At 44.4% G+C, this 15,655-nt stretch overlaps 1 protein-coding gene across 2 annotated transcripts in view; it reads right to left on the bottom strand.

Moving 5' to 3' along the window:
• ELP1 (elongator acetyltransferase complex subunit 1) overlaps positions 1-15,590 on the bottom strand; it is a 43,701-nt gene extending 28,111 nt beyond the window's left edge. For both annotated transcript variants that reach the window (XM_071802078.1, XM_065861741.2), the window contains exons 1-15: positions 15,372-15,590; positions 13,981-14,133; positions 11,729-11,810; positions 9,986-10,066; positions 9,556-9,641; positions 8,245-8,344; positions 7,295-7,385; positions 6,671-6,794; positions 5,903-5,993; positions 5,229-5,459; positions 3,527-3,697; positions 2,768-2,867; positions 1,915-2,097; positions 1,018-1,124; positions 418-521 (exon numbers count right to left, since the gene is read on the bottom strand). In XM_071802078.1, the coding sequence (XP_071658179.1) occupies positions 418-521; positions 1,018-1,124; positions 1,915-2,097; positions 2,768-2,867; positions 3,527-3,697; positions 5,229-5,459; positions 5,903-5,993; positions 6,671-6,794; positions 7,295-7,385; positions 8,245-8,344; positions 9,556-9,641; positions 9,986-10,066; positions 11,729-11,810; positions 13,981-14,133; positions 15,372-15,521 (1,854 nt within the window). In that variant the 5' untranslated portion in view covers positions 15,522-15,590. The remainder of the gene's footprint in view (positions 1-417; positions 522-1,017; positions 1,125-1,914; positions 2,098-2,767; positions 2,868-3,526; positions 3,698-5,228; positions 5,460-5,902; positions 5,994-6,670; positions 6,795-7,294; positions 7,386-8,244; positions 8,345-9,555; positions 9,642-9,985; positions 10,067-11,728; positions 11,811-13,980; positions 14,134-15,371) is intronic.
• Between the last annotated feature and the right edge of the window lie 65 nt (positions 15,591-15,655).

Genomic DNA, 15,655 nt, shown 5'->3' with positions numbered 1-15,655 from the left:
CAAAATAGCTAGTCATTCCTTAAGCTGTTGTAACTGTCAAGAAACCATTACCAACAGGAAGCACCAGTAGCAGGAGATCTGCAGTAACTTGGTGCAGCCATATTTGCTAATAGGGTAAGTTCAGATAAAAGAGAGCAAAATGCTGTTTTCAAGAAAAGCAGGGCAGTGACTGCTGGAAATTTTAAATCTGAAATTTCTCACTTTTCAACATTATTAATTGAATTCATAGAATGGGGAGATTGGGTGTTAACTACAAGCCATCAAAAACTCTCTTGAAGACAAGGAAAGATATACTTTCGGTTCTGCATAGGGCCTTATGAAGAATGCTGTTCAGAAGTATCATTGGACACTGGGCAGAAGAACACGGACACATTTGACACAAGAGAACAACTGAGTTCTGCTCACAGTCTCACTTACTTCACCATTGATCCTTGTGATGGAAGTCTGCACACAAGGGTAGGGGAACCGAACAGCAGCACCACTGCTAGTCCGCCAAGGCTCAAGGACTGGAGTAGGAGCCTCTGAAGAAAAAAAGAAGATCAAACCGCTTTACAGTCAAAGATTCAGACATTACAACCACATGACATATATCTCAAGAAAACTAGAGCTGGTAATAAGCCATACTAACTGACAAAGAGGAGGAATGCTGACACAAAAGTCCAGGACACAGCAGAAAAGAAGGTGGTAACTTCTAGGGGCTTGGCAGCACTTTTATGCCACTGTGGAAGAATAGAAAAGTGTGAAGGACGTGGCAGTCAGTCAGTCCTTCCGAAATCACCAAACCAGTCATCTTCTTTTCAAATCATGAAGTCTGAACTATCGCTCTCAACATTAACTCCTTTCTGACACAAATCACTAAGTTGGGCCCGTTTCTGGGAGCAGAGGAGGCATGAAAGGCAGAACCAACTACCGGCTAGAGTCACCCATGACCCTGAAAGTGAAATAATCTCATTAAACCTTCTGAGGTTTAACAGTAACTACACTTCAGACCAGGTACTTTAATAGGGTCCAGCTTACCCCAGAGGTATTTCAGGATCTGTCTATCAGCCAGTTGCAGAGCTACAGTTTTGGTCACTGGGCTGCAGAACAGGCTGATCACTTCTCCATCTACAGGCACAGACAACCTGGAGCAAGACAGAGAAAATACAAACCATCAGTCACAGGAGAGGTACATTTAACATCTAGATCCTGCATTTGTGGCCAGATGGAAGGGTGCACATCTCCAACATGGACAAATACCTTCTTCATGTAAGGATCTTCTGCAGTCTTTTCACACCTATGCCAGCTGAAGTTGGCAACACAGAGCACCAGCAACTCCAGCCAAGAGGCCTTTGCCCACCTGCTAGTCACTGTCTGCATAGTCACAGTATTCTGTAGACCCCACACTTTTGTTCTAATCTACAGTCCATATGCAAATCAGCCTATCTTTGCTGTGTGAGTGTTGCAGAAAGCAACTCTTAAGATCCCTTTGGGAAGTAGATTTCTGTACCCCAGGTGCCTTCCTTTTGTGATCTGGTTTTAGTTCAGCTGACCCCACAAAGGCCAGCAGGTGAGGAGGAGGACAGGAGTAACAAGGGCTTCCAATCCCCTTCTGGACCTTGATAATGGTTGGCTGGCAAAACATAGAATGGAAGAAATTCAGTCTCCTCCCCACCTGAGGACCTGGAATTCAGACAAAGGAACAGAGCTATCCTGTACTGACACCCTCTTGTCAGGCTGTGTTTAGGCATTAGGACTCCAGGCAAGTGCTGACCAGTATGCAGCTTCATGAGCTGTTTGGTTCTCCTGCAGGAAGAGTGTGAATTCTGCAATAAACAGCCTCCAGGCTGCACGTCTACTGAGCGACAGAATTCCTTCTAGGCACTGTCCAGAGGTGCTCTCAGACTTCACCCACAACCAACAGATCTCTAGTACCGTAAAGTCAGGCGCTCTTCTTCAGCTCCAGCTACATGAGGCACTGCAGTCAGATGGTGAAGGACAGACAGAGCAGCATGCTGACCCTGACCAACCACGAGGAAGCTGTCATCTGGCAGCCAGGTGAGAAATCGGAGCCCCAGAGGATTCATCACTTCATTGTTGTCACTGCTCACATCAACTCTGTCACAAAATAAGAGAGACAGGGAAGCAAACAGAACCTGATTTCAACAGGCCACCTCACTGGAGAGGCGAAGGTCTTCCAAGGCACAGCCTGTCTGTTCAGACACACAGCATGGCTAGGATGGCTCTGGTGTACACACAGGCACTCAGCATGAATCCTGCCACAGGCTGGGATAGAGATGAGGGATGAGATCCAGGGAGCCCCATTTGTTTTCCCTAGGCAGTACTGCTCCCACGCCAACTGTGTATAGGAACAAATGAAGAGCAGGGTGTGAGGTTTTTTTTATCTTGTCATTGTCCCTGCCAACAAGCAGCTCTGTTGCTCAGTGTGCCATGGACACTGCACAACCATTCCTTGGGTTCTGGGAGCAGGACAGCACCACAATGCCAAGAGCACCAGGCACAGGAAAGGCTATCTCAGTGCTGTCACAGATAATCACTGCTCCCACTAGATCAAGATGTCAGTCAATGGCACTTCTCAAGATAAACTGCCCACTGTGTTGCCCAGTCCTTGGCACTAGTTGCAGCCACAGTGTCAGCACTATTAAACCATATAATCTGACAACATCGTCAAAATCTTGAGACAAGTGGTCGCAGCTGTGACCTCTAAAACATGCAGCCAGGCACTTCCCTTTTCTCCCTGCTACAAGCTGTACTAGTTTAATATTACCTGTAAGTTTTATCCAGGTATGGTGTTTCCACAGCTGCTTTAAATCCATTTCCACCCACAGCTCCAAACTTTACAGTAGCGTCATTCACTGTGCTCTGTCCTAGCAAACACAGAACAAAGCAGAGTTTAGAGATCTTGCCAACAGAGCCCCTTCCATCTTCGTTCTCATCAAAAAGTAAATGCTACAGGAAACTATTATAAAAGTCAGGAAGTACCACCCCTATGTGTACAGCCAACACCTAATCCTCTATAACACTCACTCTGAGGAACACAGGTGCCTCATAATGCCACAGTACAAAACTCATAGACATCAGCAACAGTCTCTTGTTTCACAGTACATTGAATATTACACTGTATACAAGACGGCTTTGGCAAGAGCTGGGTGCCTCAAACAGACCCTAGGCAGCTACTCCCAGACATTTCCAGTGCCAATCAGCAATATGTTATCAGAAAGGACCACACAAAAGACCACTTGCTGCAGTCTACTGAAGTGAAAGCTAGGCAGGGAGATATTATCAACATAAGCACACAGCCAAGTGCTGAACATTGCCTTCTCACAAAGCCAATCCACCATCAAAATGCCTCTGTACTGCCCAGACTACTGAAGACTGGAGAACTGAGCTTGAAATCACAGATGAACTAGATTATCTCACTCCTGACTACCAAAGGCTTGAGCAACCATCACCCTGCTAATCCCTCAGGGTACTGCTCTCAGGGACAAAGTTTTTCCTTCAACAGGACCGTGCAACACACTCTTACCATATCTGTACAAAGAGATCTTGTTATCAGCACCCAGGACAGCCATGTCTCCACTACATTTGGGATCTGTGTGAAATGCAACTTGATTAACTGCCTGTTGGAGCTGAAGCTCATAGGTACACATGGGCGGAGGCACCACAGCATGCTGGAACGCAGTGACAAGCACTTTATCTATAGAAGAAAAGAGAAGAAAAATCACAAGATGTAACCTAGACCCAAAGTTAGTGAGGCTCTTGTTAGGTGTGGTGTATGCATTTGACATCCCCCCAGCCAAACCAGCAGCAGTTTGGTCCAGGCTTCAGAGAAGGGAAAGGCCTGAGCCACAGTCAGGCCAAGAACTCCTTCCAGGAGATGCACAAGGAAGCCGAACGGCATGCTGAATGCCAGTAACTTGTCCATATTTTTCCTACTGTATGCAATTTGACTACAAGTCAACCACATTATTCTATAAACACGACAGCCTGGATGAGCCCACTTTGAGCTCTCCCTGCTAAATAAGTGAGCTGTATGGCAATGGTTTAATTACTCCCAGGTCAGTGGATGAGCCCAATTTAAGTTTAATATTAATAATTTGGCTTAAGTTGACGCACACTAAATATAACTATTTAGAGATATAAGGCTGTATGATTTTTAATGTACTCTTTGCTTCATGTTACTTGGTAACCTGGATTTGCTAAAATTTTAAGCTGTAAAGTTCTGTTCATATTTACCAAAAGTAACTACAAACTACACTGAACACTTGCAAGGCAAGGCCTATTTTGCACTTCGCTGAGAATAAAAGATTTATTCAGACAAAACAGGATCTGCAAGGCTATGGACCATAAACAATGTCTACGACTGAACAAACAAAGGCCCACATGGAATCAGAGAAGAAGATCCAAGGAGAAGCAAGAAGATATCAAAGTGAAATATTGCTATTGGACTGAATCATGGTATGCATGGTTTGTAAAGAAATAAAAGGCTATGGTTTCCTATGTTCTGGTTGGGCCTCTGCACAGGTATCCAGCTTGAGTCAGCCCTCCTGCTATTCTACTCCACTAGTTTTTTTTTTTCCCTCAGAATTTTGTCTCCTGAAAGTCTGCTATGTATACGATTATCAGGCCTCACCTGAAAGTTTGCTACTGGAATTCTAAAATACAGACTCCAGAGGAAACAGTTATCAGGGAGAGAAGAATCCTGACAATTTGCACTGTGACAGATACAGGCCTTGCCTGTAAGTTCGCCTCTGGAACTCCAGGATACAGACTCCAGAGTGAACAGTTATCAGGGAGGCAAGACGCCTGAAAGTTTGCTTTGTGAATGAGTATCAGGCTCTTGGAGAGAAGGTAAGCAGCCTTCGGCTTGGCATATTTTCCCCCATGCAGTAAATAAAAGAGTGAACTCGTTGCCAAACTCTTTTAAGTCACACTTCTCTTTAAGAAATCTAAACATTGTTGTGCAGCAAGCAGAACCCTAAATTACTCCCCTGTGACATTACTGAAAGTAGGAACAATGTTACAGGAAAATACAGTTTCTGTGCCATTTAACAGCTAACTCCATTGAACCACTGCTGAAGCTTCCATCAATTACATGGTCCCTCTCACTAACAGCTTTGTAGAAACAGCAGCCAACAGAAAAACTACCATAATCCCATCCAGTCTGCATACAAAAGCCTATGCCATCTCTTGTGACTCTAAAGCTGCAAAGCAGTCCCACTGCTTACCTCCATCTATGACAGCCACATTTGCCATGTGTTGGCTATTGTCCCCTATCCCACAGTCGGTGGTCCAATGCCAGTCATACGACAGGTAATGCCAACCCTGGCAGAGTACATGCAGTCTATATGGGTGCTCTCCATCCCACAGCAGTGACACCAACCGATTTTCCTCCAGTCTACCAAAATGTAGACTTTGCTTCAGGTACCAGTGATAGTTCCCTGTGGTCCACAGTTGAACTGTTGAAAAACAAATGGTTACCACAGACTACTTCTTGAGACCCATCTTGAAACCTTTCCATCACCACTGCTCTTCTAGGGTGGGTTAAGATAAATGAAAATAATAGTCCTAACTGTTAGCCCATGAGCTGTGTCATGCAACACCCAGGACAAGAAAACTTGAAAAAAGACTTTGCGCTAAAGCGTCAATCCTAGAATTCTTCGAGTTCACCTTGTGAGAAGGCACCCACATTTTATGAAGGGTTCACACCTTTAGCATTCCATTAATACCACTTCCAGTTACAGCAAGCCTGGAAGATGCTTTGAGCTGAGGTTGAACTACCAGTTCTTCCTGACCTGCACAAGGCTTTCAAAGCTGTAGGTAAGCCACCCCAGTGTCTCCTAACTTGCAGAGAAATACCCACTGCTAACCACAGAGCGAGAGCCTCACATATCACTCTCACCATAACTGTTTGGGTTGGAATTTTCCACCTTCAGGTCTTCCAGCCATATAGCCAGGATCGTAGAATCTGCATTCCAAAGCAGTTCATTAACCTGCAGAAACAAGCACAGCTCTTACTGATATTGCTGCTTCTGCATAGAGTGGGTATGGTCCCAATTGGTTTGCAAGACCATGAGTTGCTCCTTATTTTCAACAATATAAGGTGAATGGGTTAAAATATGAACATAGCCCTCAGGTACTGCAAAGCTTATGACAGCTGGAGCAAAGCACCCTGAAGCAGAACCTGTCACAGACGTTCCACACAGCTCAAGACGCAACACAACCACAAACATTATAGCAGTGTTCTCTTTGCTTTCCTTGGTGCTGAGGAAGCATCTGCCAAAAGACCTCTTGGCATCCAAAGGCAAAAGCTGCACTAACATCCTAGCAGTAGCTTCTCGCTTTTTTTTGGCATAATGTGAATATTTCACCTCACTCTTGCAACAGCTGACATCCTGAAGAGCATTTTTGAAGCATCTGCCTTGTAGAAAGTATACAGGGGCCAGAAGTACCTGCAGGCTACAATCCCCATGTACCTGTCTCTGTACTACAGGTATGCAGAGGGCACTACATCTTCTCCACAGGCTTCTTCATTGTTCTCTTTCAGGTCATTTTTTCCAATAGGACCAGCACTAACAGGTAAGTTAGAAACTTCCTTCTAGAATCTGGAAAAGATCTAGTCCTGTTCTCCATTACACTCGAATCAAAGAAGCCCAGACACAGCACTTACTTTGACCTGCCCCTTCTGGAATGGGAGGGTGAATTCCCCGTGAAGAAGTCCATTCTTCTCCAAGAAAACCACATCATGTCTGTTGGGCTTTTCTTGTGTGGATGCTATCAGGTTTCCAGAGGGCCTTAAAAAAGAGCCAAATGAAAAGTGGTTGCTCACATAATCACTAGCTGTCATTTTAAACACCAACCATCTCACATTTTCTTCAGAGACATGAAGAAAGGGGCAGTAGAGGACGTGTTTTCTCAGCACTGTTCAGACAAAGTCACAGGTCCAGAACAGACATTTTAGAGAGCTTATGACATCTTCAGGTGAGCAAGTAAATGTCAGCACTGGCAAGCGGACTCTGTAATATTCCTATTTATTCACTTCAGTACAAAAACATTTGACATTGAGACTGTGTAAAGAATCTATCCCTTCTTCCCACACATAATGCAGATACTAGGCTTTTTAGGGTTTAAAGGGCTACTCTTCCTCCTGATGGATCAGAAGGAAGCTTTCTTCAAGTTTTGAGAACAATAAAAAACACGGGAGAAATGAAATTGATGCTGATCAAGGACTGTGACCAGGGAATAAAAAGCAACACTCTGCTGCTGCCAGCACGCAGACTGCTTTGTTACTCACTTCCAGGATAGTGCTTGTTCTAATCCCGAGATAGGTTCACTTGTTGACTGCAGCACAAGCTCTCTGTTCCACACTCGGACCTTCCGAGCACCTACAAGTTGAGACAGCAATGAGACAAAGGTGTAAGAAAGCACTGGGAAGAGACTTTTCTAGTTCCATGAGAGTAGCATAGCAATTTTTGATACACATGAATAAAAATTAGATTTCTCTTGTATACTTCAAGGGGTAAGAACTTACTCTGTCTCAAGCAGTTCTCCCATAGTAACTGAGTAGGATTTCAGTCTAATGCTGCTCAGTCATAGCCATTTACCTCTCCAACTTTCACCTTAGAAATGTTAAAATCCTCTTATAAATGCAAGATCCTCCCTAATCTGAAGTACTGACAGTACAAGACCAAACTAGTAGAAAAGCAGTGCAGTTTGGTGAAGTTCAATATATTGATCAATACATTTAAACTGCTCAGTAATATTTATCAAGGAATACACAAATTACAGTCTTACAAGAAATGTATGTGCTCATCGCCTCTTTGGCTTTAGGGCAAAACCTAGGGAAAAGTATCACCTGTATTTAAACAAAAGTGTGCAAGGTCAAGCAGGTATGGCAACCAAAACAGATTCATCCATTTGGCACTGCAAGTCCATCAGAGATTGACAGAGGTTGAGCAGTGATTTAACGCTGGTGAAAGAAGCAGTTCAGATAGTAACCACTCAGTCGTAACCTCTCCTGGCTTCTCACTGGACTGAAAACCAAACTGCAAATGAAGAGTTCAAAAGATCATGTCTAAAAAATGCCTCTGAAAACATCAAAACAGAGAAGAGAGTAATTAACTATCTCAACTCAACCTTGCTTTAAGTGGCTGAGAGACCATCAACATCAGCCAGTCCTTGCTTAGATTCTGCTTAAAAAGCCTCTTACACATGTTGGTATTTCAAAGAAGCTTGGTCCCATACCTGTCTCTGGACAGATGACACTCACTGCAACAAACTGTCCATCTCCTCTCCATGTCACCCGAGGCTTGCCGTCATCCCAAGCTGAAGCAGGTGACACTTCCTAAAGTCATACATAAGAAAGTTGCATCAAAGCTTGGGAAGGCAACTGCTGTCTTTGTCTAACCAGACTGAACTGCTAACCAAGCTCTTTCAAGAGCCTTGGCATGAAATCAATGCAAAGTTAAAAATTCATTACTCAGAATGTTATTTAAGGAAATACTAGAATTAAAACTGTCTGTAAATTCAATCTGTTCTTCCTGCAAATGCATGTGATTGTCTGTTCACATGATCACATGCTATCCTTCCCCTGCATCAAGGTCTCTGCTCACAGATCAGCTGTGCCTAAACCGTGGTGAATCAGGGTTTGTTCACAAATGATGCCTGGTGTCACAGGCCCTTGGGAGGAGAAAGGCAAGAGAAGCATGCCATCCAGGCAGTCTGCATGGGAGACAGAAGCTGGGACGAGAAGTAATGTTGTTCCAGGCAAACAGGTTCTTCACAGAACAAAACAGGAAAAAAAATCCCAATGGAATACACACAGAGGCAGCTGTTCAAAGGTTTAGCTTTGTCAAAGTAGGCACATTTTCCTAACACAGTCAAGCCTCGTCCTGTCTGTCCTGACGGTAAAGCTGGACCAGGCCACATTTCATGGCTCTGCTCCCCACCCTGCCAGGTTTCAGCAGGACAGTTTTAATTTTGAAATTTAAAAAGAAAAATCCAGCAGTGGAGTGGTTTTATATACCTGACATCTCACCAAATAAAAAGCAGTGAAAACAAGACCCAAACACATAAGTCTCAGACAAAGAAGCAAAGAGGTAAAGTGCACAGGCACAGGGAGCTGCCCCACATGACTGGTGATGCTCAGAAGCCCAAACCCTATTCTTGCATTCTGGGAGCTCCAACTATTGTTATTTCTGCTCCTCTCAGACAAACTACTTATCTTGGTAATATTAACACTTCATTATATAGCACAGATTCAGCAAAACCTATAATGCCGATTCAAGGGTGGCTTTCCTTCTGCAAACATTAGTGCTTGCAAATCTTCTTGCTTTGAGCTCTGTATGAACAGTCTTAAGTAGTCCCAGCTGCTGTCTTGAACTAGGAGGAGGATAAAAATGCTGGATTTGAGATAACAACAGAAATAAACAGAAGCCTATGAAGACAACTACTAAAAAGGTGGTGGCAAACTGGCACCACAGGAATAACAGAAGCTCTCTTTACATGTTTTCCCAGAGACAGTACGTGTCTAACATAAAAGAACTAGTATAATACCGTCTGTTTGCGATGTGCTGCCTGTTTTCCCTCTGATCCATGGAACTGCGTCTCCTTTTTACCCCAGCCAAGAGCAACAAACTTCCCTGAAGAAGAAATAATCATTACAGTGGTAGATCTACAGCACTACTATGCACTGTGTGGTAAACACAACCACAGCTCCAAGCCACTCACACTTTCCATCAACATTTAATTCTAAAAATCCACAGGAAATTTATATAGCCCAGAAAGTCCTGTGGTACAGAGAACTTACTTTAATTTATGCTGAAAAGTAAAATACTGGTGTTCCCCTTCAGCTGCACAGCAGCATGAGAGTTTGAAATGTCTCCTTGGAGCCAGTAACTGCTCAGCTCCATTTCTTTACATTCTGCACACTTATAACACACCATTTACATCACTTTGAACAACTTAATTTCAGTGCTTCACTCACCTTCCCCAAACTCATCCTGGTGGATTTGCTTCTCAGTAATTGGTTCAAAATCCCTTGTCATCATGATGAGTGTTTGCTGACCTGCAGGGTAGATATTAAATACAGTACTAGTAATGGTATCTCCAGCAAATAAAAACTCAGTGTTCTCTTATGTTGTCCCATTTTTCTGTCATGGACTTGATTACAGAAATATTTCTAATGGCAATATGGAGCAATAAAGATAACACATACTTCAAAGCAGATCATCTCAAACTGTAACAGAAGACTTTCAAGTCTCTCTTCAAAAACACGGTCCTGCCCTTAGCTTAAAAAATTCTTTCCACCTTCAAAATAAGTAACTGGCACTCTCAAACATTTTCTCTTGAGATATGAGGAACAAGAAGGTGATCTGGAGCATGGATTTATGAAGGGGAAATCATGCCTGACCATCCTAATAGCCTTTTACAGTGAGATAACTAACTTGCTGATATGAGAAACTAGTGGATGTCATTTATCTTGACCCTAAAAAGCTTGACACTGTCTCCCATAGCATCATCATAGACAAACTCAGGAGTGAAGGGACAGATAAAAGGACAGTGAAGTGGACTGAATACCAGCTGAACTGCTGAGCTCAAAAGCTTGCTATCAGTTGCAAAAAGTCCAGCTTGAGGTCAGTCACCAGTTGTGTGCCTCCAGACACTAGGGCCAATGTTTAACATCTTCATTAAGGACCTGGAAGATGGGACCCTCAGCAAAATTGTACATGATGCAAAACTGGGAGAAGTAGCAGGTACAACAGAGGGTTGTGCTGGTGTTCACCGGGACCTTGTTGTGTAGGTTAGATGGGCTGTCAAGAACCTCATAAAGCTCAACAACAGTGTGTTAACTTGACTGTAACCAAGTTAATTTTCCTCATGCAGTTATAAAACTTTATTCTTTGTAGCTAGCACAGTTGTTTGGACTTAGTTTGAGAATGTCACATGAGAAGAGGCTGAGGGGAATCTCTTCAGTGTGTTTAAGTATCTTATGTGGGAAGTGGGGTACAGTAAAGAAGACAGAGCCAGAGTGTTAGCAGTGCAGAGTGACAGCACAAGAGGTAGTGGGCACAAACTAAAATAAAGAAATTTCCATTAAAATGTAAGAAATTTTTTACTGTGAGGGGGGTCACAAACAGGAATTGGGGTGCCTACAGAGGTTATGGGGTCTCCATCTTTGAAGCTAGCCAAAAACTGGCTGGGCATGGCTCCCAGCAACTTCCTCCGGGTAACCTGTTTTGAGCCAGGGGGCTGGAATAGGTCATCTCCAAAGTTCCCTTTCAACCTCAAACATTTTGTGATTTTGTTTTACTTGACATTAACTTTATTTTCTAGCTGAGACACATCTGTAGCTAAGTTGAGACTGTGACACATGCATTTCCTACCAAAGGACAACAGTTTTTGTTACTAAGAAACAATACAGATATAAAGCAGGAGTCTCTGTGGTTTAGAGGCAATATCAAATGTATTTCATGATCTGAGAGACTAACCATTCAATAAAACTCAGCTTTTGGGGCCTGAATAGTTTCCGCTTGGATCACAAAGCACCTCATGGATCATGAAATGAAATCTCGTTTATATAGGATCAGGTGGGTTTTTCCTGTCTTTTAGTCCCAGTTTCATAACTTTGTATTTTGTTTCTTCTATCTTAAACATAACTGTGTTTTGTATTTTCACCACAGTGGGTTTCACTCCTAAAGGCAGAAAGCTTACAGACTGTTTTTGATACCTGTTGCAAGCAAAACAAGCTCTTGGTCAGGACTCCAGCTCATGGTACTCAACCCGCTGTCCACGCTTCCAACACATTCCACCTGCAAGACCAAAATAAGATCACAGAAGTGTAGGAACACCAGTGCTGCATCATCCCAGCACAACAGCCATGACTCATCAAGGCAGGTAAATCCTCTCCTACTTAGAAAAGTCACAAGTCTTACTTTACCCTTTGTGTTGAATAAAACGAAAAAAACATTTCTAGCCAAAGATGGTTGCAGAATATTTATGTAGGAGACCCCAGACAACCTAGAGATTAGCATTTTCTACCACACACAGTTTTACTATGAGCTTTATTCTGCAACTCTCATTCTTACATCAGCATGTACAGTGTTAATACTGAGTGATTGGGTCTGTGGTTACATTGGTAAACATACTGAAATCACAGAACCCAGATATAATGGTTCTTAGCTAGAGAATTCCAATGTGCAGTTAAGGGACACTACATCCATCAAAACTCTAATCAGCTTGTGCATGCTGAACCAGACAATTGTATATAGCTGCACTAACTTCAAAGTTTATGAAAAACTGGGCCAGTTTTACTGGGCCATCATGAGTATATATGATATATCCCTGTCAGTTCAAGAAGGACAGAGAACTGCTGGAGAGAGTCCAGTGCAGGGCAACAAAGGTGATTAAGGGAGTGGAACATCTCCCTTATGAGGAAAGGCTGATGGAGCTGGGGCTCTTTAGCCTGGAGGAGACTAAGGGGTCACCTTATTAATGTTTACAAATATATAAAGGGTGAGTGTCACGAGGATGGAGCCAGGCTCTTCTCGGTGACAACCAATGGTAGGACAAGGGCTAATGGGTTCAAACTTGAACACAAGAGTTTCCACTTAAGTTTGAGAAGAAACTTCTTCTCAGTGAGGGTAACAGAGCACTGGAACAGGCTGCCCAGGGAGGTTGTGGAGTCTCCTACTCTGGAGACATTCAAACCCTGCCTGGACACATTCCTGCGTAGCCTCATTTGGGTGTTTCTGCTCCAGCAGGGGGACTGGACTAGATGATCCTTTGAGGTCCCTTCCAATCCTTAACATTCTGTGATTCTGTGATATATGCAATAGCGGTGGGCAGACAACTTTCCTCATGAATTGTTACTCTCCTTCGCAAAAGGCATGAAACAACTGTGATAAACAGCAAGGTGATGCCATTCAAGGAATTAAGCTCAGGTGTCACAATCTATTCAGGTAAACAAAGTGGGACTGGGCACTGGTGGGTAGAGTAACAATCACCCACATGCAAAAGGTTTCAGAACAAGTAATCTTCAAGACTTCTATCCTGGTGCCCAGACTGCACCAAAAGAACACAACTTTAAGATTGAGAAATTAAGCCAAAAAGCCCTGAAAAAAACGATGTGAAGTTAAACCTCAAGTTCAACCCATAAATCAGTGCAAGAAAAGTCTCTTGTATCACATCTTTTATTAGTCTCTATTCACTTAAGACATGCTTTAAGCTGCAATATGGGACACACCTAAACAAGAACCAAAACAGGTAAGCTGCAAATCACCACAATCTCACAGCTAACCCACACAGACTACTGTCACCTCATGGCTACCTACACCTGCCCTGTTGGGCTGGTATTGCAGGAGCTGATGCAGATTTCAGAGGGTGCTGCTGCAGTGTTTAAGTGTCTTGCTGAAGATTGTACAAATCTGACACTGAGGATGGAACAGAAAACAAGTATCTCGGCTCCTGCCATGTTTACTCAGTTCAGATGTTTTGGTTCCCCCTTGGTGTTTTCTAGGGCTTTTTTTATTCCAAATGTTCTCTATAACAACACACAACACTTTCTCCTCTATTCAGTTAAGTCATGTCAGCATGGTGCTCTGTATTGACTGCTAAGAATAGAAAGATAGCTACACTGCTGGTTATGAATGGATTCCTTTATTCTGTACCTAGTCGCAGCAATATACTATTTCTGTAAGACTGTCCTGTGGGGTGTGTGCCAACAGCCCCCTGACCAACACACAGGACTAGGGCTGTGGACAGTCAAGCCACCATTCCAATTCCGGCTCTTTTACGGAGTGTACATTCTGTCCTCAACCTTGCTCAAGGCTCCCACAAAAATCAGCTCATCTGCCCACAAAAGGAAGACTAACCACAGCTCAGTATGTAATAAAAATACAACTGCCCCTTGAAGAAATTAAAACAGAGTCAATCTTTCCTTTGAAATCTCTCAGTATTGTTGTGTATTTCCTGTGATGTTACCTGCTTTGTGCTGAGATTGCACAGTAGAATGTCTCCAGCTGCTGTAGCAATACACACACACTCCTGCTCTGGAAGATCTTCCATACCCACAATGCAGCCGCTTCCATCCTCAGGCATGAAACCCTCCGCAGTCAAGGAAACTTCTCTTGTCACCTTGACATAGAGAGGAGAAATACTTATTAAACACATATCACCTCACTGGGATTTTTGCAGAACTGACAGAATAACATCAATGGGTACATTTCATCCTACTGCAATTACACAGAACGTTACACAACAGAAGTATGTGAATGGTGCCAATGTGCAAGTACTTATTTTCACTTATCCACAGGGAACTTTGAAGGTTCTCTTATGTAGAAAGTGTTAGACCGTCAATGAGAAAACTCATATGAAGGAACAAATAATAAATGGTGATACTACAACTTCTAATTTCTCTTGCTAATCACCTTTCAACCCCCTTTTCCTACTTCTCCACATAGTGTCAACATTAAGCTGGGTGGCTGCTTAAAGTGTCCCTATACTTTTAAGGTGTCACGGACATTGCATAAAAATTACTGGAAGGAGTCCAGTGGAGGGCTGTGAAAATGACTAGGGGTCTTGAGCATCTTTCTTATGACAAGAGACTGAGAGAGCTGGGTCTGCTCAGCCTGGAGAAGAGAAGTTGAGAGAGGATCTCATCAGTGTTGGTAAGTATCTCAAGGGTGGGTGTCAAGAGGATGGGACCAGACTCCTTTCAGTGGTATTCAGTGATAGGATATGGGGCAATGGGCACAGGCTGAAGCACAGGAGGTTCCATCTGAATATGAGGAGAAACTTCTTCACTTTCAGGGTGACAGAACACTGGAACAAGCTGCCCAAAGAGGCTGTGGAGTCTCCTTTCCAAGAGATATAAAAAACGTGCCTGGACGCATTTCTGTGCAATCAGCTCTGGTGAAGCTGCTTTAGCAGGTGGGTTGGACTAGATGATCTTCAGAGGTCCCTTCCAACCCCATTCTGTAATCGTGCTTAAGACTAAGCATAAACAACCTGTGTTAAATACAACCACCCTCTTCAGTGCTTTGAAAGCACAGCAAATCACTTAAGCCTCAGTGCAGCCCCACAGACAGCTTGCAAGGCACCCTGAGCGAGCAGTAAGCGGTGGCAAGGAGCAGCAAGAGGCTCTGAGGCTCAGGAAACGCCGCTGCAAAGTGCGACCCGCGCACAAACCAGCTCCCGGCGGCACCCCCGCTGCCGGAGGCCCAGACACTTTATTCCACCTTTGCGGGCCGGCCGAACCAGCGATGCGCGAGAGCCGAAGGCACCGGCACCCTCCCTCCCCCAAAGCCACAGCCCTGGCCCGAGCGCGACAGCGACAAGAGGCCGCGGATGCCGGTGCGCCCGGCGGCTCTCACCGAGGCCCCAGCGGGGCCCAGTTCCAGAACGCCGTGCTGGGAGCCCACGAGAACCCTGCCGGGCTCGGCGCTGAGGCAGAAGCACTGCGGGGTGCCCAGGGGGGCGGCAGGGCGGCGCCCGCCGGTCCGTAGCAGCCGCAGGTTCCTCATGCTGGAGGGACACCGGGCAGCACCTCGCCGCTCACGGCGCCGCCATCTTCCCGCGGCCGCGCAGGCGTAGTCCGACGGCGCATGCGCTGTGCGGCACAGGGGGGCCGTGCGCGGAGAGCGCACGCGCAGTCCGG

Source organism: Patagioenas fasciata, chromosome Z (assembly GCF_037038585.1).
Source record: "Patagioenas fasciata isolate bPatFas1 chromosome Z, bPatFas1.hap1, whole genome shotgun sequence".
Lineage (NCBI taxonomy): Eukaryota > Metazoa > Chordata > Aves > Columbiformes > Columbidae > Patagioenas > Patagioenas fasciata.
Note: the sequence above shows the minus strand (reverse complement) of the source record. Positions and strands in the feature narration are given on the sequence as shown.